General features: G+C 46.3%; 1 protein-coding gene across 1 annotated transcript in view; it reads right to left on the bottom strand.

The window, feature by feature from the left end:
• Positions 1–2954: 2954 nt before the first annotated feature.
• The window catches only part of LOC115330729 (E3 ubiquitin-protein ligase CCNB1IP1-like), a 35641-nt gene continuing 13109 nt past the window's right edge, over positions 2955–25486 (bottom strand). Inside the window, exons 4-9 of the mRNA XM_040504196.2 lie at positions 24412–24482; positions 12079–12153; positions 11912–12014; positions 10922–10942; positions 10669–10866; positions 2955–3081 (exon numbers count right to left, since the gene is read on the bottom strand). Of these exons, the coding sequence (XP_040360130.1) occupies positions 3029–3081; positions 10669–10866; positions 10922–10942; positions 11912–12014; positions 12079–12153; positions 24412–24482 (521 nt within the window). The 3' untranslated portion in view covers positions 2955–3028. The remainder of the gene's footprint in view (positions 3082–10668; positions 10867–10921; positions 10943–11911; positions 12015–12078; positions 12154–24411; positions 24483–25486) is intronic.

The following is a 25486-nucleotide window of genomic DNA, read 5'->3' as shown; positions in this document are numbered from 1 at the left end:
TTGCTAACGCCTTTATCAAATGAATAAATACAAAATGGCATGTGTTAGCTTTTTTTATTTTTTATATTTGTAAATTACAACTCTATCCTACATATATCTGGCGTCCAGCAACGAGTGAGCTCCCAGGTAATGAGATCTATCGTTTGGTCGACGGCTCCGAGAGACCTAATCGGTGCTACCAAATGCAACGAAACCGCTCGTATGACCCTTCCTTCCTCTTCAAGAACCAGATAATTTTATAGGCGATGAAAGTGTCGCGAAACGATTTCTCCAAGTCGCTCATTGATTTACGGTGCGTTCAGCCTTCGCGCAAAAGCAAAAGTTTACGACGACCTCTCGCCTAAAGCCTCATTCATACGGTGCAATATTACTTGCGATTTTGCAGTTGCGACGTCGCTCGTGTTGCAAACAAAGCCCGGGGAAGCTGCGGTGCCCGACGTCGCAGCTGCGAATTCGCGAGCGAAATCGCACCCTGTGAATCATACCTTAAACCTCTTCGCGCGAACTGCTGCCAGTCCTTGTCCCCTGCGGTATATCTTGAACCAATATATTATCGCGGTTCTCCTACACAAGGTTTTCTTACAGTTTGTCTAGGGTTGCGGTTTGTTTTCTCCTGTTTCCTCGCCCTCTTCATCAATTAACAGGAGCCGTGGCGGCCGATCGACAATGTGGCTTTACTGTCAGCGTTTGCGTCTCCCCCATTTGAGCCCTTCGACTAACGTTTCTTTTTCGTTGGTTGTAATGCTTTGTTCAGATGACCAAGCTTCCTTTTTTCCTCATCCTGTCCCGGAAGGTTGATGCCTCGTTGCAAAATCTTCGATAACCACATTAAGGACACTTGGCCTCGGCGCAATTTGTCAGGCGTATGTCTTACGGTTGACGTATACCCAATCTCGGCCTAGACGCCCCAACATCGGCTGACTTTGGCGTAAACGGTGCGAGGCCGAGATTAAGGTTAGGTGTTATGAAACCCCCTCTATGGTCTAAAAATAGGGGTCTCCAAAAGTTCTGTCAAGGGCGCCGGATGGGGGACCTGTCGCGGGCTCGAGGGGTGAAAAGTAGTTAAGGCAGTATAAATGAGAAAATCCTAACCAAATAAACCTAATTATGCATTTAAGTACAAAAGTGCAAACTGGAGCACAACTTAAAAAAGAAATGTAAGGTGGATGAATACACACACTTTCGTTTTCAGTGTAATATGTTGCTAATTATAACATTACAAGATTGTTAGCCGGAGAACTCATTAGTCATAAATCGAAACACATTAGAACTTTGGCAGATCACATTGCGAAGGAGACTAATGGGAATAGTATAGATCTGATGATGACAATGTGCGAGGGAATTATGACACAGGACACTAAGCCCGATATTTATGAGAGCGCTAATGAATTTTATCATATAGTTACGCAGACATAAACCAGAGAACTACGAATAGTAATTCTAGGGGCGACAATGTACAATAAATATTATGGAGAGAAATCTCGTGTTTTGATGCAGTTGCCTCCCAGGTTTTTATACATCTTCGTTTGCGATGTTGCTGCGCGTCAAAGTACCAGTTTCTAGTTTTGAGCGTGATTATTTTTGCGTTTATGGCATCGGGCCGCGGGCCGGGCGTCAATGATAACACCGCGTCCATCCGCGGGACAGGGTTTGGAGGCCCCAGCCGCCCTATGCTAAATGGCGGGACCAAGCGGGACCAAAAAGGTACCGGGACAATGCGGACTGCTGCGATTGGTCAGTGCCATAACACAGAACATTCAGGCGAGCTGGTGAAATTTCGAAATGTACATTCGAGATTAAGGAACCGACTCTCAAGTATCCAACGTTCAAGATTTCTATAATTTCTTACAATCAAAGAAATGCCTGCGCGTCTACTTACCCGCAAAACACTCAAAGAGCCAATCCCTGCGATCTAGGAAATCAGGTCAGCGAATGATGAGGCGGAACATCCGTTTAGACCTAAAAGGGAAGTCTGTGCTGTGGCATTACGTGGTGCAAAGCGTCATGCTTGCATCCCGTAATGCCACAGCGCAGACTTCATTTTGAGTTTTCCCCTCATCCCCCTCCCCCAAAACAAAGTAGCAAACCGGGAAAAAATACCCCAGGTTAACTTCTTTGTCTTCCTTCCTCTCCTCCCTTCCTTAATTTTGAGTTCTAAACAGATGTTCCGCCTCATCATTAGCTGGGTTGATTTTGTAGTAGATCGCAGAGATTGGCTCTTCAAGTGTTTTGCTGGTAAGTAGATACGCAGGCCTTTCTTAGAGTGTGCGGTTCATAAGCTTAACAAAATTATTACGGGTAATTTATTTGCAGCCCGAGTAATCTTGTTTAGCGATCCGTCCAGAGAATACTTAACAATGGCTGTAGAAAAAACGCGTATGTTTATTAAAAAAAAAAACAAAAAAACGCGTTGTGTGTCGGCACTTTTATTGGGGATATAATCATAATTTAGTCAGCTCGCCGACTAATGAAATAACTTGAAAAAGGAACGCTTGTACAGTTTATTTTCAGGCATTTAAAAGTAGGATGACTAATCCCCTCAGCAGCAGTAACGCTAGATATACTCAGGTTCTCAGTAAAGAAAGAAGACCCTTCTGAATTTATTAGGCTTGCAAGTTTTTCGTAGAATAGCATGGGGAGTTTAAGTTGGAACTTACACAATACAATAATAAAAATTGAAACAAACGAACAATAGAGATATCTCAATATGGCAAACATTTTCAGCGAAATCGGCAAAAAAAAAAAAAAAAAAGTTTTCCGACTTTAGCGGACATGGAAGAAAGATGGACGTCAGACGAGCATGGCCTCATCTCGAGCCGTGAATGCCGTCGCACCGTCTCTTGCTCGCTAGAATCGGCGTCTTAGCTTAGACCGTGTGAAAAAAAAGCATGCCAAGCCTAAGGGTGGCGCGAGCTCTTGAGAATCGACTTTACGTGCCACACTTTGCTCCTGTGCTAGCTTTGGCAGTGCTTTCTTTCACACACTCTGAGCTGAGACGCCGATTCTAGCAAACTGGCCCCGGTCTTGGTCACATGTGGCTGGTCCGTGGGTCCGTTTGAGCCGGGCGTGAAAAAACGCCGCCTGCAAAAAAGGAAAAGAAAAAAAAAATCCTGATTCTTCTTTGCGTTTTGCAGATAGAACTTCCGAGACACCGCACACTCCTGCACACAGTTACACAACCGTGTTCGAATTCAGCTGATTTGCTTTCCACCAAATTTAGCGGACGATGTTTACGTGGCACCGTGATGTCACGTGACGCGCCATGACGTCGCGTGACCCTAAATTCCCGCCACATGTAGCGGATACATTTCCCCGCTAAATTTAGCGGGGAAACTGCGGCATCATGCGAGATGACGCCACGTGGTACTGACCCGTCACAGTGCTCCGCTGACACTGTGACTCTCATGTCAATAGGCCACTTGCTATATTATCCAAGCATCAAGGAGAATGCAGGGATTGGTGTTCCATGCGCCACACGTGTATAACAAAAATAAAACGTTGACGAACGCGCGTGCAAGATGCCATTTGTTTTAGGTATTTGCTTTAGAAAAGTTACTACTACTGAGGCCAGCACGTGCGGCGCGTGGAACACCAATCCCTGCATTCTCCTTGATGCATGGGTAATATAGGCGCTTTACACACGCGCCAGAATACAGCCGCCATTGCTGACCTTCTCTTGTTTTACCGAGATACCGAGCCACTGAAATTGGTGTGGACGCGCCTCCCCAAAGGCCAATGCTGGGGAGCAAGACAGCATAAAATCTAAAAGGTCAATAACCTGGCCTGCTATGGTAATAATGAAGTGAAGTAAACGTAATAAGGGGGAACAAAAACTGAAGGTTAGTTATGGCGGCGCCTATGCACAGCTGCTGCAAAGCGTCTATAGCAATAGGTATATTTGGCGGGCTGCGACGTACGCATACACGAAACACAGGCGAGATTTGCTGCGAAACCTCGCCAAGAACGGCTTAACGTCGTCAAAGGCATTTCGTTAAGACTCGTATTGTCGCTAGAATCATTGATATTCCTTCTTTGTCTTCCGAAACCGACGTGGGTGTGAGTTGGCCGTAATGACGTTACTCCCCTAATAAAGTCACACTAATCCACTTAATGTTCGCTCTCATTAGCAACAAAATAAATTATTCGTTTACGCTCGAGGCAACTCGGAATGCGATTAATAACCCCCGGGGCAGTAATATTTTAAATAAATTAGTTCCGTCGTGCTTTGGTTCTCAAACGGGTGTGATTTTTTTAACGAGGAAACAACAGTCAAACTGGGAAAGACACGTTCTTTTCTTTTTATTTATTTTTTACTTGTTTTGGGGAAGGGGAAACGATACGAAGCAATGCCAGTGCGTTGACGGTATCGCAGAATCAACATAATCTAACATAATCAAAAGCCGTGCACTGGCATTTTGTCGGCATCACAGTCAGATCGAGCGCGGACACGGACTTGACACTATGACTGGACACAAGTGCTTCGTCGGCGTTCGGCGTCCTCGTGCTCAGTCGATGTATCGATGGGCGCTGGGCGCTCCGGGTGTGATGATGTCACGTGGAGGTGGAGAAAGCTGTTCACGGATTTGGATTATTCTAAAGTCGGTGGCAGGTACAGAATGAAGTGGAAGCTTTTCCCACCTCTTTCCCCGAGAGTAGGAATTGGGGTGGAGATAGGGGAGTGGCGCTCCCTAGCGGTCACGTGGGAACTAACACTGTGTGGCAAACAAACCCTCCGACCGCAGTGATTAGCGCATTCGCTGCCATGGAAGACGACGGCGCGAGGCTCGAGGAAGGTATGTAGCACTATTTGTTTCTCCTAAACGTATCTAGATAGGAGTATAATCTAGTCCCCTCATGGCGTTCAATGTCGTCGAAGTCCTCTTGGAAGGGAAAACAAGCGCATCCGTGTTTTTCTGAATGATTCACAAAGCACGCACTTCACTTTTCAACTACCCTGTCTCTTGCGACAATCACGGACGACGTCGGCGAATGCAAGCGGGGATCTCGTTGAAGGCGACGACGTGCTCAACTACGATCATGTCATCGAGTGCAGCGTTGCACTATGAGCCGACGGCGGACATTGTCCGCATCGTCGCGTACGTTCTGCAGTCCTCCGCGCTGCGTAAACCCGGTTCAAAAGCATGCTTCGAGCACTACGGTACGCACAAAGTGCGTACCATATCGCTAGAAGCAAATATGAAGCGAGCGGGAAAACGATGCGGCGTGCGCTTCGTGAGTGCTATCGTCGGAGCTATTTGCCACACGGCGATTGTTTGTGGTAATGATGATGACAACGAAACTGCTCCCCTTATGGTTCGATCTCCTCACCAAATAGGTGCTGTTGGTGGAACACGCACTTAGCCTTGCGTACTGCTGCGGACGACATAAAAAAGCCCGGGCGAGCGCATGGCCTACGAGGCTTGCCGCTCTATCTGTCAGAAGAAAGCTCAGCCATTATCGAGGCCTCAGTGGCTATTCACTTCTTGTCGTCACTCCCCGCTTCACCTGCTGTCACTAAGTTAATGCCAACGTTACTAGATTAGCTCAGTTACGGAACTGCCCATAAACCCTGCTCGCTCTTACTACATCTTCTGTAAATATTAATTTATACCTCGGTCAATTGAAGATAGGAATTCGCTGAAAAACGATACAGTCACGCTTTCTTACCTGGATAGTTTCACCGAAGCACACGACAATGTTTTTTCTTCTTTGACCGCTTTTTACCGATTCACTCAACACTATACACCACTTAAACTCTATGACGTCACGACATTGCGGCGGTGACGCTGCTGTCGGCACTGCAGATGCGCAAATGCTTCGCGCCTTTCGAATACTTCTGGGCACGCGCTCTGCCCACGACTGGTGGGTGATTGCACGTCAGTTCATGCAATGATGGTCCGGGTCATAATTTAGATATTTTTGTTAAAAATATATATGAAAGACATGTTCTTGGGAGGAACATTCAACCAGATATAAACGCCGTAACAAGTTTTTTCGCTGAGATATAAAATAGAGAAGCTTGAGGCGTGGAAATTGAGAAGATTTCACAATGTTACTTTGCACAGTGGTCATTTCCTTATCGAACCTTTCACGGCACCATAACTTTTTTAATAGGTTTTACAAAGGTTATAAAACACATACACAAACAATTAAAAATATCCATAAAATATTTCAATGCAAACAAAAATATCAAACATGGCACAAAAACGCGTTCTAGAGACATATTCACAATTTTTTTGCAAATAAACCATCTTTCATAATACTTCACAAAACATATCAAAATGCGCGTATTTAAATATTCTTTACGAATATATAAAGATAATATGCCCACCCTTAAATATATTTTTGTTATCAACGCGGAAATGCGGCTGATTTCTCAAAATGTGGCAAGATTGGGCGTCGATATTTAAAAAAACTCCATCTTTTATTTTCTTTAAACTCCCCTTGGCACTTTGCAGTGACTTGAACTAACCTGTGATGACAAAAGATTGAGTAACATATGACCTCCAAGCGGGAAAAGCTACGACAAACCTTCACTCGGAGCGAGCCGACGTCTTCGTCATAGCGGCTTTGCCGCACAGCACCAAACGTTTTGAGCGTTAGTTATGGCATGTATTTTATATTATTAAAATTATTTTCTTATAAGCGGTTAGTATTAGTGACGTGAAAAGGAACTTTGAGCTGGAATGCCATTAATTAGCTTACAATTCACAGGAATAAAACGGCCACACTCTGCGAATTCGCTACCTATGCTTCATACATAAGCTTAAAACTCTCAGTTGCGCGAATGGCCATGTATACATCTGGCCTCTTGGCATATGATGACTTTCACAGATGAGCTTCCTGGATTCCTTTGACAGGTTTTACGGTGGTCCACTTTGCTTGCTTCACCGCACGAAATTCTCGAACTCAAAGACAGTTGTGAGCACTGCGCAGAGTGGTTTGACGCGTTTTGCGAAGTGCTGAAGGCATGTAGTTCCCACCAGGAACGCAAGCGATTGTACGTGCTTCTGCCACCAATCATCCTGAAGAAAAAAATATTGCGTCTGGTGTCGGAAGCGACTGCCTACATGATTGATCAAACATGAAAACTGAAGCGCAAAGGTGGTGTTTGGGCAACCCCTGATCCCTACATGGGGAAAAAGGCGAATGCCGAAGACGTGAGGGTTGCAATTGAGTACTACACACGCGACGACCTCGCATGCTCTGTTCAAAGCCCCAACAAAAAGGACGTCGTCAAAGCCATGATCAACGACATGTTCAAAGTCGTAAAAAGGTTTATGACCCGCTCTATTAAGGAAGCTTACCAGCTGTTTAGGAAGGACCATCCCCATCCCGAACTAGGCATCTCCAAATTTTATTCCCTACGACCAAAAAGGGTAAAAAAAAAAAGTCCCGAGCACGAGGTGCGCGCATGCATATATTGCGTCAATTTTCAGTTGCTTTTAACGGCAATAACAAATGCCCCAAAGAAGACATTTACTGAAGACGACCTCAAGCGCATCTACCTCTTCTGCGCTCCACAGAACGATTGCTTTCTGCGCCGTTGCGAAAAGTGCCCAAAAACGCAGAGCATCTCGCTGCAGTCGCTTCATCTCGACGAAGACGAAGAGATCTTTTTCGCATTATGGGACGCTGGCGAACTCGTCAAAAAGGTTATGGACACTTCTGCCTTCCTGCGGCAATAGGAGAGTGAAAAGTATATGAGGCATTCTTACATCATTGACCTTGAACGAAGCCTGATACATGACACAAGAACCGCCTTACCACCCAAGGCAGTCATGTTCCACTTCGATTTTGCGGAAAAATGGACAGTACTCTTTCCAACCGAAGTGCAGAGTTTTCATTGAAAAAAAACTCGTGTCTCTCTCCACAAGTGTGGTTACGTCCACGCAAGGCGCGCAAAGCTTTGCCGTTGTCACCGATGGTACACGACACATGACACAGCTCACGCTCTTCTATACTTCGTTTCAGCTTCGGTCCGAGCGTGGCCGATGTTATGAGCGGAAGGGCCAATCATACAGCGCAAAAAGCGAATCGTCATGACGTACTCTATGCAGTTGATAGGACCAGCCGGTATTCGCCGTGTCTCTGTGCGCGCTCCTCCGCCGGCTAGTCCTATCAAGAGCAGAGAGCACGCCATGACGCTGCGCTTTTTGCGGTGTCTGATTGGCCCTTCGGCTCATAACATCGGCCGCGCTTGGACCGAAGCTGAAACGAAGTATAGCCACATAGGCCATTAAAGAGTATGTTAATGTTCATTTTCCAGTCTTTTTTGAAATATTTTTGTATCAGACGGAGCGGCGGCGCATTTCAAGAATCGCTTCCAATTCCACGAATTGTCTCGGAAGCCGCACTCTTCCCCAAGATGGATCTTTTCAGCCACTGGACGCGGAGAAAGCGCTTGTGATGAAGTAGGTGGAAGAACCAACGCTCACCAAGTTGAGATCTTCGCTCAACTCAACGATTGCCACCGATAAAGACTTTGTGGAAGTGCTACGTAAAAAAGTAACTAATGTCTGCACGTTCCACCTGTCTGTGGAACGGGTTCGAGAGTTTCGTGCGGTAAAGCAAGCAGAGTGGACCACTATAAAACCTGTGAGAGGAATCCAGGCTTCTCATCTGTGGAAGTCATCATATGCCGAGAGGCCGGATGTATACATGGCCATTCGCATAACTGAGAGTTTTAAGCTTATCTATGCATAGTTAGCGAATTCGCACAGTGGGGCCGTTTTGTTCCTGTGAATTGTAAGCTAATTAATGGTATTCCAGCTCAAAGTCCATTTTCGCGTCATTAATACTCAGCCCTGATGAAAAAGTGAAAGCCGTTTACAAATCCCTGTAACGCCGAATTGGAGCGCAGCTCTTGAGGAGGAGGAGTGAAGGGTACTGAGGGGAGGGTAGACCCCTCCCCCTTCTCCTCCTCCTCCCCTCATTCTTTAATATGCTCCGGGGGAGGGTGTCACGTGACTTCGGGGAGGAGGTCACGTGACCTCGGGGAGGCGTGACCTGGGGGTGACCTCAAGGCCACGTGACCCCAAAGGTGACCCCCACGTGACCTTGGGGTCACGTGACCTGGAGGGGTCACGTGACCTCGGGGGGCCACGTGACCTCAGAGGGGTCACGTGACCTGGGGGTCACGTGGGGTCACGTGACCTTGAGATGACCTTGGAAAGGGTCACGTGACCTTGGGGGTCACGTGACCTCGGGGGTCACGTGACCTTGGGGAGGCGACCACGTGACCTCAGAGGGGTCACGTGACTTGGGGGTCACGTGACCTTCAAAGGGTCACGTGGGGTCATCTTGGGGTCACGTGACCTTGAGATGACCTTGGAAGGGGTCACGTGACCTCGAGGGGTCACGTGACCTTCAGGGGGTCACGTGACCTTGAGATGACCTTGGGAGGGGTCACGTGACCTTGGGGGTCACGTGACCTTGGGATGACCTTGGTTACGCCGACGGCGACGGCGACGCCGACGCCGACGGCGACGCCGACGCCGACGGCGACGCCGCTCAAGCCGGGAACGGGCCCCTAAGAGCTGCGCTCTAAAAAAGAATTTTAATAATATAAAATACATGCCATAACTAACGCTCAAAACGTTTGGTGCTGTCCGGCAAAGCCGCCTTGACGAAGACGTCGGCTCGCTCCGAGTGAAGGTTTGTCGTAGCTTTTCCCGCTTGGAGGTCATATGTTACTCAATCTTTTGCCATCACAGCTTAGTTCAAGTCACTACAAAGTGCCAAGGGGAGTTTAAATAAAATAAAATATGGAGTTTTTTAAATATCGACGCCCAATCTTGCCACATTTTGAGAAATCAGCCGCATTTCCGCGTTCATAACAAAAATATATTTAAGGGTGGGCATATTATCTTTATATATTCGTAAAGAATATTTAAATACGCGCATTTTGATATGTTTTGTGAAGTATTATGAAAGATGGCTTATTTGCAAAAAAATTGTGAATATGTCTCTAAAACGCGTTTTTATGCCATGTTTGATATTTTTGTTTGCATAGAAATATTTTATTGATATCTTTAATTTTTTATGTATGTGCTTTATAACCTTTGTAAAACCTATTAAAAAAGTTATGGTGCCGTGAAAGGTTCGATAAGGAAATGACGACTGTGCAAATTAGCATTGTGAAATCTTCTCAATTTCCACACCTCAAGCTTCTCTATTTTATATCTCAGCGAAAAAAATTGTTACGGCTTTCATATCTAGCTGAATGTTCCTCCCAAAAACATGGCTTTCACATATATTTTTAACAAAAATATCTAAATTATGACCCGGACCATCATTGCATGAATTGACGTGGAATCACCCTGGTGTAGAGTGCAAACGCTGACTGGTTTGTAAACAGTTAGTGTGTTGGTCGATATTTTCGTAGACCGCTCTCGCAGTCTTTACGCTTTTTCTACGAGCATTCCATAAACTGCACTACCCAGCGTAGAGCCGCAACACCACCCAAATACATAAAATAAATATTAAAAAAAGTCACGAGAAACTGCACCATCCAGTAGGGACAACCGCAGCAGCGCCATAATAAATGAAACAAAGAAAAAAAAGTCCCGATATGGCGTTCGGAATGGAAACCCTCGGTCCATTTTACGACCTCAGCCCAGTCGTAACACCCACTCCCACGCCCCCGAGGATATATAGTAATTATACCTTGAGTCTGACCGAAGAGTAGGTCCAGCTCTCCGGGCACACGCGTGTCGAGGTGCTGCCGGTACAGCTCCGGCCTCGGTACGGCCGGTTGCAGCCCGGGGTCCACGGCCCGCTGCGCCTGGAGCCTCTGGCGGTCCATCAGCTGCTCGCCCAGGTCGGCGACGCGCCTGAACAGCTCCCAGCGCTCCCGGAGGACCCCTGCGCTCTCGGGGGGCTCGTCCTGGACTTCGGAGGAGCTCCCGCACTCACCTACCTTCGAGCTGCTGCCGCAGCGCTGGGGCCACCGTCGCTAAGGAGACTAGAGAGTGACATCAAAGCAGCACTCACGCTGCCCAAACGTCATACACTGCGTTCCCTGCAGACACGCCGACAGAGTTATCTGCAGATACTGCTCAGGCAGTATCCGCAGATACTACCTGAGCAGTATATATATATGATATATAGAGTGGCGTTATGTAGACGTTATATATAAGATGGCGTTGCAGCTGGAAGGCCCTGCATACGATGGTCCGTAGAAATAGACGCTTGCAGGTAGCGATCTATGTTGTTTTTTTCATGTGGATCTTTTGTGGACGGTTTCATCTTTTAGAATTTTACAGGGTATCCGATTGTTTGGGTCGCTGTACAGATTGTTTTCTTAAAAAAATAAATAATCGTCTACTTCGTACAAAAAGAACGCTGCACCAGCAACGTTACAACTATACTGCGGCCTGTAGCTGACGACCATTTTTAGCGCACTGATGGCACATTGGTCCACGGCATATACGTAAATGCAGCGCACTTCGTTTTTTTTTTTTTTTTTCAAAGACGCTTTTAAATTCATTATTCAGAGCCTTCGCTAATGTACCGCACTCATGCATGAGCGGATTAACTGTGCTCGTAGCGTGTTCCGTTAAAACATTGCAACAGTAATGAAGCTGTCGCGGTGTTCCGACAGGATAGATTTCTACGCCGATTGACACCTTATAGCAGTGTGCCCACTTCAGTGTGGAAGAATAAAACAATGAAGAACGAGGAGAGACGGCTACTTTGTCCTTGCCCTTTGTCTTTTTTATCCTTTCAAGCTAAAGTATTCCATTCACAACACGCTCGCATCGATTCAATAATCACAACGTCTCAATGCTCCGACAGGAGAGATCTGTATACGCAAACTGACACATTGTCACAGTAATTACACCGTTACAGAGTTTTTGACAGGACAGGTTCGCACGCCGACTGACACTCTGCACCGCTACGAGGATACAGTTGCAGTCGTGGGCCTGTCTGGTCAGGGCGGCCTCCAGCTGGGCAATCTTGCGGCGACTCCGCTCCAGGGACGCCTCCTGCTGCCCCAACTGCTGCGCCACCTGCAGGAGGTGCGATGCGAGTCTCGATCTCTTCCGCGACCGCTTCCGTGACCAGATCACTCACCTGGTAAGACCAGAAACCCAGGGCCCGCGAACACACGTCCACGATGGTTTCCGGCCTCTGTCCCGCCAGCACCATCTGTGTCGTGGAAGAGCACAGCCTAGCTTTGATAGCTTTTTTTCCCCCTTTCTTTGCGAGATTGTTTGTGCTTTCCTCACTGCCCGTGATTCTTGTGTTTTTCGTTTTTCGTACGGGCAATGCGACTGTTTTGAATGTTTAGAATGTTTTGAGCATAATGCTGGAGGGTGCTATATAAAAAGAAATCTGTAAGCGCCTTCATGAGATGATTTGACAAGTGCGGCTCTGTTCGCTTCTACCTCCGAATTTATAAACGGGTTCCAACATGTTTTCAATGAGAGAGTGGAGCCCGTTTTCCGTAGTGGACGTTATTCACTTCCATCTATAATTTTTTTCTTTTTCTGTGGTGGTCGCTGCCATGATGAATTTTGACTTAGCTGAGTTGGGGCGAAATAGGAAATCACTTTATTTTCCCATTGGAGGGAATTCAAGGGGCTTGTGCCGATAGTTTTGTCGTTATGCTTAAAATATTTACTTGGTTTTGTCGCCCAACTCAACAACGTCACAACCTACGTCACACAAAAACGGTCTATACGCGAAATTCGTTTCTTCACCATTTGTCATGAAAACAACATTCCGACAATCGCTTTTTATAACTTTTGCATGAGGTAACACTGTTCTGAAACATTGCCATCTGATTCCAAAAGTTAGCGCTACATTCCGGCTTAGACTGCGAGTTCTGCAATGCGTAGTTTATTATTCTTATTATTATTTCTATTTTTGCGATGAGATAAACACTTTTTTTTTTCTCACAGACGTCCGAGACAGTACTTAATGTCGGCGCCAGAGCGTGGCTTTGACTAGCCGTTGTCTAGCTGCCATCTATGCGCTCAAAAGGCTAATATTACTCTTCGAGACTGCACCCTTGCCAGTTCATTCATCGAGATAGGCGACCATAAGATAATAAAAGAAGACATTTATTTGGAAAATGCGGACTCCTTCACCCATACTCGTTGTCACATAGACACAAAAAGAAAGCTTTGCGCACTATTTATGCGCCGCGAGAAGTACGTATAGTTCTTTCAAGATTTGGTCATCGAAAGAAGAAACGGCGCTCTTGTCGTATGAAACGTGTGCGTCTTGGTAAAATAACATAGACATATAATCTAAGATACGTCTACATATATCTTAATGGAACGCATGAACAGAAAAATTAATAATGTGCCGCAATATAACTTTTCTTCCTTTTTTTTTCCTGCGGTTTATTAGGTGAATACGAAGTATAGTTGGGGATGAGATTTGGGTAGGAGGGAGTTACGTTCGTCTAACTACGTTGGCCTCTCAAGCGAACTGCTGCACGTTTCGAACACGGTTACACAGTTTTTTTATAACCAATCTGAAAGAACCGTCATCGTATTACCGTAAATCTACACTCACCATTACAAAAAATCAAAAAAAAAATCGGTTAGGTGTTTTTTTGTTTAGATCTATTTTCACATGTTTTTCACTCGTAAAACAATTGCCGAATACAACTACAACGACAACAACAACAGCGATATCCGTGAACTTTCTAGTGGGAAGATGAAAGCGGGAGGGGATTGACGCCTTCCGAACCACGATTCATGCGAGGCACGTCGAGGCGCGTCTTCCTATTGTCTCGAATTCGCCATCCCAATTCGACGTAGCACAAACAGCGTTTAAGAAGCGGCGCCCCATCTGGAGAACGACGGCTTGTAGGGACTTCTTTGAAACGGGAACCATGCATGTAAGTAAAATTCAGATCCACAGTCTCCGCACGCAGCCCACTTGTTCTTCTGCACGGTCTCGCTCGTCGCAAACTATTCGCCTCTCCCGTACACGCTAAAGTCGCTAAATCGTAAAGACGTTTTTCGTTTATTTTTTTTTCTCAGTCACGTGGGTTCCGTACTTGGAATGCGGGACGAACAGACAATAAAATATTTCAGTCTGAAATACGCGAAAAAATAGAGGTGGGGCAAGGGAAGAGTATGTGACGATCACGCATTTTTCGTCAACACTTTCCAGCAGCGTGGAAATATCAAAACGATGTTTTAACGCTTACCGGAAGTGACGACATTTATGATGGCTGCGCCCTTGTGAAAAAGGTGCGCAGAAAGAGCACCATTGCTTTCCCTGCCTGCTACCTTGACACAAAAATTGGTGTGTTTACATTTATACAGCCTAGAACTTAGTCTGCCTCAACGAGTGGCTTGACTCCTAGCAGTAGATGAGAAATTGAGCCAGTGCAGTACAACCGCTAGCCTGGGGTCTCTAACGTGCACCACGCAGTAGTGATACACGACTTCACGCCGGTGCGATGCTCATCCAGATCGAAACGGGCAGGGGTGGGGATTGAGCCCAGGCTCCTGGGTTCTGCAGCGCGAGTTTTCGCTCCACGTGCTCCGAGCTGGCGAGCCCACTCGGCCACCGTAAAGCCCCTAGCCGGACACAAAGAGATACCAACTAGGGTGCCTAATACCAACATACTGATGACCAAATCTCGCAAGGTGATTGGCTGATCGGTCAGTTGCCATGGCAATTGCCATTTTGGTTGACCCCTGGCCGACCGGTCACACCAAGATCGCCATGGAGCATCAGCGTACTGAGAGCAGAGTGTCCAACCAGAACCGAACCGAAAACCGGAACAGAACCATAATTTTTAGCCGAAAAAGAACTGAACTGAACCGAAATATTCGCCGCCATCTTGGAACCGAACCAGAACTGAACCGGAAAGGGATATAACGGTAACCGGTTCAAAATGGTTCACGGTAATATTTTAGTTTTTTTTTTTTGTTAATATCACGAAATAAATATTTGAGAAGAAAAAAATTGGCAGAGCTCTGTATTTCTATGTATCGATCATATCGTCAAATACAGAACTGCGTTGTATAAGAAATAGTTGGTTTTCGTGGCGCTTTTGTAGTGGCACTATGACCAATCCTGTGTCACGTGGTCACATGACGTCATGGTGTTAAGACATGCTGTCAAGTAATGTCACGTCACGTGGCCCCGTGACGTCACGAGACTCACTGCGTCAAGACGATTTAAATTGAGAACGTTACTGAACTCATTATCGTTGTTGACACCGTGACGTACTGGACTGTCATGAGCCCGAGTCGAGTGCTCGGGTTCATGACAATCAGCATCGCCATACATTCGGCTGCTAGAGGCTCATGTTCAATCAAAGAGGAGGATATTTTAACTAACAATGTCTCAAGCTTAATCCATGCTCTATGCTTTGCCAACCCCAGTGCATGACTGTGATGAACACTGACGGTATACAATTAGAATCAGATCACGTGGCCGCTTGTTCTAATGGCAAGTTGACGAAAGGAAAGCTGTTTCTTCCCTTTATTAAGGCGAAAGCCTTACTTGTCTCACTGAGAGAAAAAGCGGCGTATATGGCCATAAAAATACGACTGAGCGGCAAGCGGCGCTCAATCGTATGCTCAAGGACGACGCTGTTCTTGGCGTCGTCCTGGAGGTCGTCCTAGAGGTCGTCCTAGACCTCTAGGATGTCCTTACTTGTCCCATTACCCGGAGAGGCGGCGTTGTTGTGCCCGAAAGATGGCCATAGAAATACGTCATCAAGCACGCACCGCTCACGCTCAAGTGCAAGAGCCCGATATCACTCCCGGAGCGCCGTGTGTAAAAGGTGCGCTTCGGACTTCATTTGTGCTCGTTGTGGAAAGGGGGATCGGTAGCCGAGTGGGCTAGCGCGCACCAGCTCGGAGCACATGAAGCGAAAGCTCGCTGCAGAATCTAGAGATTCTGGGTTTAATCCCCACCCCTGGACGTTTCGATCTGGATGAGCATCGTCCCGGCGTATGGTCGTGTATCCCTACCGCGTGGTGCACGTTAAAGACCGCAGGCTAGCGGACGTACTGCACTGGCTAAATTTCTCATCTACAGCTGGGAGACAAGTCGCCCGTTGAGGCAGACTAAGCTCTAGGCTGCACAAACATACACACACTCCACCTTTTCAGTGCTCGTTGTGTGCTTCGTGAGATGGACTGCGAGTCGACCGCGTCTACATCTACGGAAGAGATGGCAAAATTACTTTCAAAAAGTAATTAAATCACATTACTAATTACTTTTTCTGAAACGCAAAAATGTAATTAAATTACATTACAAATTACTTCCTAAAAGTAATGAAATTACTTTGAAATTACTTTGACATTACTTTTGAATACCTTGAGGCTGTAATTCGTGCTCATTTTATTTACCGTATACACCAACACAGTGTTTACAAAACAAACCGTTTGCACACACAGCGCGTGTGCAGGAACCAGATCCGGGGGAAGCGAGGCGCTGCGCATGTACAGTGCCAACAACAGCGCCACCTCTGTGATGTGACGTCAAAGAGCTGAGTTGGTCCGTATGTACCAAAACTCAGATATTCCTGTTTATACCGCAACAACCTTATGTGCCTCAAAGTGAACCATACTGAACAGTGGATTTGCTGTTGCACACGGCATAAGTGTTAATCATGATGAATAGCATCTTCAGATGTGACTCAGAAAGACAGTCGACTCACCGGTTTCGCTCATCATTGAACGGTGAAGGTTCTTACTAAAAGGGTGATATGTTTCCGCCTTCCTTATTTTGAAGTTGTAGTCCGCGTCAGTTTGTTAAGTTGGGCAATGGCAGCTCGTTCTTACAAGGAGTCGTCACGTGAAACGTTTCTCTTCCGCCTTGGACGCAATCTAATTCTATTCTCCCGAGAGCACTATACTCGGCGATAACTTTTCTTGGCAATGCAGTGGAGCATAGGAGAGCCCGCGCACAGCTTTATTCAGCGCTCAAAATGGGAGAGGGAACGCGTGCCTGCACCATCCACTGCATTGCCAAGAAAAGTTGCCGCCGAGTATAGCTGACCTATTCTCGGTCATTCGTATCAAGGAGCATTTTTCCCAAACACCCGAAGAGTCCTAGTTTTTGCGCATTGTTACACAAAGGGCCCGGATAATTGCTAAGCAGAAGCGTCGCCAGTTGAGGAATGGCGCGAGCTTCCTAAACTGTGTACTTTCCCAACAAACGGGGGGCGATATCTGCTTGTAGGCTTATTTCCGAATAAACTTCCCAAGGGAAAGCAGCGAGGCATACGGTGAGCGGCACCTGCTTCACTCGAGGACGCTCAAAACGTTCTGGGGCTTTGACATTTAACTACTTATTCCGGTCGTTTGTTGTTCACAATGGTCGAGGCTTAAGGTTTGACCTTGCTTGCCGAAAGTACAAAGGCTGGGGACCCGTTTGTCCTGTCCTCTCAGGTTTTAAATTATGTTTAACTCACTGGTGATGTGCCCGTCGCCTTGTAGCCTATGAGCCGTTCATCCCTAAGCTGACGCAGTGTCAGCTTAGGGAAGAACGGTAGAAGCTACGTGTTTGTTGGAGCAGTCACACGTGTATCGTTCGCCATGTAACCATTCTGTCGTTTATACCCACGCGCAGAGAAAGGGACGGGGCACGTGATTAAAAGAAGGTGTTCGATTGGTTCTGGTTAGCTTGCAGCTCCCACAGCACTGTCAGCTTAGGGATGAGCGAAGTATAGTATCGTCGTTATGACGCGACGCCGTGAATCCGTCGTGCCTGGAGTTCGTAAGCCGTCGCCTTCTAGTAATGTCTACACGCAAGGTTTTTTCCTTCGCCTTTCTAGCCCTCCTTTGTGCGTCTGTCCAGCTCTTCGTACAAGGCTCTGCGCTCAGATGGCCGTCGATTATTTCCTCTGATGCTCTTTCAGAACATTTCATCGTACAAAATTATTTTAATACTTTTTCTTAAAGATTGCAAACGAATTTTCTCATTTAGGACAAAAGTAATTTGAAAAGTAATGAGTAATTGTCTCTCGAAATTACTGCCTGAAAGTAATTCATCAGATTACTGAATTATTGCCTTAAAGAAGTAATTCATTACATTACTCATTACTCCAAAAAGTAATTTAATTACTCTAATTCCCTTACAGTAATGTCATTACTGCCATCTCTGATCTACAGTCTCGACATCGGCAGCAGCGTCTACATCTACGGGGCTTCCGCAGGCAAACGAGGCCTCCCACGCAAATACGCCACAGCCTCCTTAAGTGTCCTTCTCTAGGCGTCGTCCTTAAGGCTGAACTCCATGGAGCGAATTATGCGAGGAATAACTGACGAACGTCGCCCGACGGAACGCTCGCTTTGCGCGCGATGTAGCAGCCACTGTGCTAGTTGCACGCGCAGAACAAAAGCCGCAGGGCAAGATTTGTAGATTTTTCGCAGCATATTCGTCTCATGGAGTTCAGCCTTTAAAGGAGCTGTGCAACAATTTCAGGACTTTGCTTAAATTATTGTGGAAGTTGATGCCTGACACTTTTGATGTGAACTACAGAAAACAGATTTTGCCTGGGTACCCTAGTTTTTATTTAAAAAAAATGAAAAAGATCCAGATTTTTGCCGCCTCTCAACTCGTGCGTCGTCTTCCGGGTCACGTGCGCAGTGACGTTGATGGAGTAGGCGCGGGGTTCCGGAAAAGTTCTCTCTTTAGAGCCATCAGTGAGCAGCGAGAACTGATCCGCTCACGACCGCGTGACCACGTGCTAGCGGGTGCCGCGCGAACAATCTTTGTGAAAGGAGGAAAGTCTTATCCGGGTCCGGCCATACCCGTCCGGCCCTGTCCCCCTCCCCCTCCGGCTTCTGGCGGCTGTTCGCGGTAGCAAATAGTGCTGACGGTTTTGTGGACTTAGCATAGATGGCGCCACTAAAACTCCGTATAATAAAAGTTTTGTCAATGATACCAGGTTTTTGACGCATTTATAAATATGTTGAAACGACAAGATTTATAGAAAAAGTTACCTTTTATCGAGCAGGTATTCGCACAACCTGCTATCTTTCTACAAGATTCCCCATTGACGTCATGCAGCGTGTTTCTCATGGCCGCCGCTCGCGGCTGCAGGTCGGGGAATATTCTAAGTTTTGCCTCGCTATTACGCGGCGGAATCGTAACATTTCGATGAAAGGAGGTGTGTTTTCTGTCATTTGTGACAAGGTGAACAATATCAAAAGCAGAAGCAGAAACATTACTCGAAAACATTTTACAGGCTGCTGAACTATAATGCTTTCGCCTTCCTACACGTAAACAGTCTTGAGTGTCCTCCTGTATATTTTTTTTCTGCGTCTAATATTGCGAGGAGAGGAAAACTACTATATACTTCTGCAAGTTACCAACGTCAGAAATCTTAGAGGTATTTACTGAAAACATAAAAATTGTCGCACGACCCATTTTACATGTACGCATCATTGAGGCACCCAGACGTGAGTTGTTGCTGTACTGCCTCATAATTAAAGTTGTCCCCGACAATAAACCGTACAAAGAACTACTTGGACTGTATTCATAAAGTTTACGAATAAGAAATCACCTTTGGTTTTAAGCTTTGGCTTTGATGAGTTAATGGAGGTTTATGACTTCAAATATTTGGGTAGTATTGTTTCATCTAACCTTAAATGGGGCAGGCACGTTGACTCTATTTGCTCTCGCGCCCTCCGGAAATTAGGATATGTTAAACGTGAGTTGAAATGTTTTTCTGAAGAGGTCAAATTAACCGCTTTTAAAATCCTCGTTAAGCCGATTACGGAGTATAATTCTGTAGTTTGGGAAGTTTATCTAAATAAAGGACATTAATCTTATCGACTCTACTCAGGCCAAGGCTGTCCGATTTATTTCCAATATATATGGTCGACAGCTTTCACCTACATCCGCTATGCCAACATTAGCGCTAGAGTCTCTGTCTTTCAGACGAACTGTCGAGCGGTTGCAAATGCCACACAGAATTATTAACGGAGATAGTGGCATTCATTGAGAGCATGGAATACATTTCCTTTTCAGACATGACGCGCACTAGACGATCCCATCCTTCATACATTGCACCTTTTCAGTTTCATAATCATTGTTATAAAATTTCATCCTTCCGCGCACGGTCGAATTTTGGAACAGTATGGATGGATCACGCATATGCCTTAGTACGTCGACGTTGTTTTAGAAATTTTGAAACTTTATTTCGTGTGATGTGTGACTGGCGAATCATTATTTTGCCTATGTTCTTGTTTATTGTTAGCACTACTCATTTGCTTTCCACCTGCCTATTCTACTCCTGCAATGATCTCAATTCAAGTCGCAGTATGTTCAAATAAATAAATAAATAAATAAAAAATGAATTCGACTTTACTTAGAACTACAAGTGTGTACGAGAAATATACCGAAAAAAAGCATATAGTGAACAGCCGAACGACAGCCGCTCCAAGCCTTACAGGAGTGCCCAAAACAAGTGCACGTGAAACCGAACATAACATTAGTCTCCCGAGCCGGTATTTCACGAATTTTGAGTTCGTTCAAGCTAATGATTGAATATGGTTGATGTTAGGATTATAGGAATCTTCACCTCTTTGCGCTATTTAGGTGTAATTAAAAATATAATTACATCTTTATGTTTTTCGTATTTTTTTTGCAGAAAGGCATCGTGTATTTTTTTGTTGTTGAAGAATACCATTTATTATCTCTCCATTTCTGTACATATATCAATGCACACATAACATAAATCGATTGAATTGAATAATGTAAGGGCGCAAACGAGCTGGAGAATATTAAGCGTGGCAAAAAAACCCGATACTGCGGGTGAAAACAACACACACTTTTTAGAGTATGCGTTTCGTTTTTGCCCGCAGTCTCCGGGTTCTCATCATATTAATATATCGATTGTATGAATACGTCCTGACTAGGTCATTTTGTTTTTCATCTCCCGAAGTGATTAGCTTTATGAAGCGTACATCCAATGTAACCCGAAATACAACCACCATCCGTACCCGCTGCTCAGAGGAATGTGAAGTCACATTACAATTTGCTACATCTTCAGTATAACCTCTCCAAATTACCCAATACATATAGCATGGGTAGCATTGATGTTTAGAGTTTGAATCGTAAATCACTGCACCTACTGTATGCCTATTATGTATTCTTTTATGTAAACCGTTTCTTCAGTGTATATGTTACTTCGATTGCTATCTTCATGGCCATTGCCCTCTTCCAAGCATACGGGGCCCGGACTCGTCAAGACAACAAGGATTGGCTTTTTGTCCGTTGCTCCGGAATCTGTATCTTAAGGTACAATAAATGATTTGATAAGATTTGCCTTGATCCAGGAATTGAAGACGAAGTTGATGTTGGTTTTAGCATTTTGTGATTTCTGAACGCAGTAAACGCAGAGGGAAAGCAAAAAGAAAAATAGTGTGTGATAACCTACTTTTGTGTTCGCCTTATTTTTTGTGCGTTCCGTGCTTCTTATAGTGAGAGAAAATGAATCGTGCCACTTGCAGGATGTACAACACGTTCGACTCGGCACGAGGGTACATCGGAACAACCCCACGATACGCTTCGCTGCGAGGTGGTCTCTGAAGGTGTTCCGGAAAGGTCTGTCACGAGGCGGCGCCACCGAAGCACTTCGACGCCAAAAAGACTGTATCGGTATAGTATAGCGAATAGTTTTCGATTGGCCATCTCTCTCCTCCGTGCTGACCAACGCCGACAGCGGATGATCGAACATTTGCCCGGCCGCTTGCCTTCGGCGTGCTCCGCGCAGCAGCGTGCCTTGCCGTCGGTATCCAGAAATGAACGAACGTCCCCCCGGCAGCCGCCGCTGTTTTTCTAACGGTCGGCCGCCGTTTCCGCACCGGCGTAATGCGGTGGCGGACATCAACACGAGGCGAGACTCGGATCACGTCCCGCCTCGCTCCGTCACGCGTGTTGACGTTCCTTCGGCGTCGCTCATCACGCTCGGTGCCCGCGAGAACGTCGTCGGTCGGCGCTGTTTGCGCTGTTTGTCGTCGAGCTATAAGTCTTGTTACGAAGAGAGCTAATAGTAGTCGCGTATTTGTTTTCTTAAGGTGGGTTCAGCGAACTGCGACACGTACGATGTTCGTGTTTCGTCGTGTGGTTCTTTGATGTTGGTCGGCTTTGTTTCTGGGCGTTTTTGCCTGGCTGCTGGGAATAGTTTATTTAGGAGTCGTGGCTTACATTTTGATAGAGGAACGCACCGCTTAGAGATGGCCGGTATTTTAAGTATCATTATTTCAAATCCCTAGTTAGATATCTCGGAATATTTCGTATTTGCTCGCATAATTAGGTAATGCATTCGTCGGTTGTATTTACCTACAAAGTTGAGTGTTTCAAATGCGATTTTGAAGCTTTTGTTGTTTAGGTCATGCCCTGTCGTCGTCCATGAGTAACAGTTTTGACGGTGCGATATAAATGTGGTGAAGGTTCCCGTCAGCACGCTCTTAGCGCAATGTCAGCGCTCCAAAATTTACCCGATCTCACTCCATAGGGTAAAGGTTGTGTACCTTGGAGTTAGAAAACCTATCCGCGTCCAGCGTTGCTTTATCTGTCTTGTCACGTGATATGATCCGCCGAAATAAACTCGGATCCATTCGAGTAAGTTTTGGAACACAGCCTGTGTGAACGGGCCTTAAAGGGGTACGGAAACCAAATTCTGGAGCTCATTTCTTTGTTTCAACACGACGCAGGTAGCAGCACAACCACAGAAACATAAATATTGCGCTAGAAAACGCAAGAAAACATATTTTAAAGTGAATTAAACGATAATCAAAAACCACCTGGTAGTTGGTTATGAAGCTTCAATGGAATGTCGTGACGACAACATGCCTCTGAAAGCAGCGCCGCAGCGGTATGTCCGCTCACTGGTATAGATTGCCTAGGCCTGAACGCAATACCGAGGCGTCTTGGTGGAAAGAGCCAAAACGAAGTGAGCCACCTTGGTTTCAGCTCTCGCGCGACGTGCAAACGCGTGCTTCGGTTGTTCTCAGGTTTGGTGCGCGTGCTGGCCCCGCGATCTCTACAGCCCTTGGGTACTTCGACAAAGCGAGATTGTAACGCGTTGACGCCTCCAAGTGGCAAAACTCGTCACTACGGTACGCTTGGTCGTCCGAGGCATGATGACGTCAAGACGTCTGCCGGATCTCCCGAGATGCATCGCGCTCCTCCATGGCTGATTTTGAAGCGCTCGCCAAAATCGCGGCATTTAGACCATAAAATATAGCCATCTGCTCAAAATACGACCGTGCGATTATTCATTACAGGCTTAGCTGATCATATTGAACTCATTTCTTGATGTTTTCTCTATATTTCAAGTTTCGATTCCGTATCCCTTTAAAGAAGCCTGAAACACATGTGAGCAAAAATCGCGTCGCGTAGTGCCGCCAAGCAGCGTAACCATAGCAACCGTCGCTAACGCTACCACGGCACGTGGCACGGCATTGGCGGTTCCTACGGTTAAGCGTGTTTCACATGCAGCGATCTTGGCCCTAGAGTGGCGCGATTTCTGCCGTCGCGGCGCTCGTGACGCTCAACCGCTGGTGCTGGCCAGAGCGCCGCGACAACAGAAATCGCGCCGCTTTAGGGCCAAAACCGCTATGTGAAACACGCTTTACGCCGCTTGGCGACGCGACGGCACGCGATTCTTGCTCACATGTGTTTCACGGTTAAGTGGTTCTAGGAGAAGCTGCATAAGCACAGCACACACTTATGCAGAGTCCTCTCCAGACGAGACAAAGAATGATTTTTTTTTTTACTCCAATAAAGGTGCTTTAAACAACAACTATCAACGAAGAGACAACGAGCGTGCATGGGCGAGTTGGCGGAGGACAGTGATTTCGTAGAACTATAGCCTATAGACGGGGGGCGAAATGATTTGAATATGAAAAGACGTTGTACTGCTAAAGATAGCTTTGGTCGACCCGAAACCGCCTTTGTTACGTCGGCAAGGGCAGGTAACGGCAAGGGTGGTTTGTCCGCTCGGCGAGAACGAGGCGTTACGCGTCCGCGGCTGGTCACCAGGCCATTCACGTGTGGTTTGTCTACGCACCGCGGCCGCACGTGGCTGCCGAATCTTTGTTAAAGCTCCACCGGCATTGTTGGTGACAGATCTGGTTTAAAAAGGCGACTCCGTTATATTTTTGTTTCTTTTACCTCGTGTTCGGGAACTCTGGCGACACTGTTTTGTATTGTCACCGAAACATGTGTTTTCTTTTTATCAGCTGAAATAAACAAAAATACAGAGGAGCGATTGGCTGCCTCTTTAGGAATGCCGGCTGCTTCATTGTAGACACGCGCATTTAAGCTTTGTCCATTCACTCACTGACTGTCAACCGCGCCCAATCAGTTTTAGGGAGTCTCGGTACACGTGACTTATGTGCTACAAAAAAAAAAAAAAAAGGTGATGGCCCGTCTGAGCTCAACGTGCCCGTGTTGAATCCTCACCGATCTGTATTGCTCCGTGGGTTCGAGGTCAACGCGGACTAGGTCGAACTTGCCCGGCAGGGGAGTGTCACCTGGACGGGAAGGGCTTACGTCAGTTCATTCCACCGAGAAGAAAAGGCGACCCGCGCGCTCAAGGTATACGAGAGACGCCGCAAAGCGAAAGGCGCGTCTGTCTTGGTGACGCCGCGCGGTGGGACGCTGCAGGATGCGCTGGCCGCGAGGCTGACGCAATGTAGGCCTTGGCCTCTAGGTGGCATTCCGTGAGTCGACGCCGTGGCATGCACGCTAAGTAATTTGGAGCGGTTACTTTCCCGCAAAGCACCTGGGAGATCTGCTAACCGATTTCCAGCCTCGGCGTTCGCCGAGTCAGTAGATTGCGGCGCTTGGCTTTCTCAGGTGCTTTGAGGGAAACGTAGACGCACCGGAGGTCTTAGAGCTTGAGCCCCTTACAGATTAACCGAGAAAAATAAAATGAACACGGATGCATATTGACAACATTTCAACGGCGTCCGCGTCTCACTTACATTTAAATATACATATTAATTTTTTTGTATGGTATAATATACGAGACATTGTCTGGACGTTGTGTTGTGACAAGCGGTGGAATCTGGTCCTCACGATGGAGTACTTCAGATGAAATGCACCACGCAGCACACTTGGACATTAATAATCATTGATAATAAGCGTGGGGTTCACTTAAAAAATCAACAACAGCAATTGCGTTGCTGGGTTTTAAATCTTGCGTAATTTTGTTGGTGCTGGTACGGGTGCTTCACTGTGTACGACTTATTAATAGTGCAAGATTTAACTCTAAGACCACTAACAAATCAATGAAATAGAACCAGTGGCGTTTCTAAAACAACAATTGTAACAAGGTTCTTTTTTTTTTTCTTTTTTAAGTTTCGTACAAAGGCTGGACTCCAGGAGCTAATACGCTGCGAAAAAGCCACGAATTTCGCCCGGTGGCGTTCGCTGCGCGGTGTGAAAACGGTGGATTTCAACGCCTAGCGAAAAGCGAACTTCCCCCTCGGGTGTAGTCCATCGCCTTTTAGCACCAAATTCGTTCAATGGACCC

The sequence above is a fragment of the Ixodes scapularis genome, unplaced genomic scaffold (genome assembly GCF_016920785.2).
Source record: "Ixodes scapularis isolate PalLabHiFi unplaced genomic scaffold, ASM1692078v2 PGA_scaffold3__209_contigs__length_174095766, whole genome shotgun sequence".
Lineage (NCBI taxonomy): Eukaryota > Metazoa > Arthropoda > Arachnida > Ixodida > Ixodidae > Ixodes > Ixodes scapularis.
This window is presented reverse-complemented; position numbering and strand designations above follow the sequence as displayed.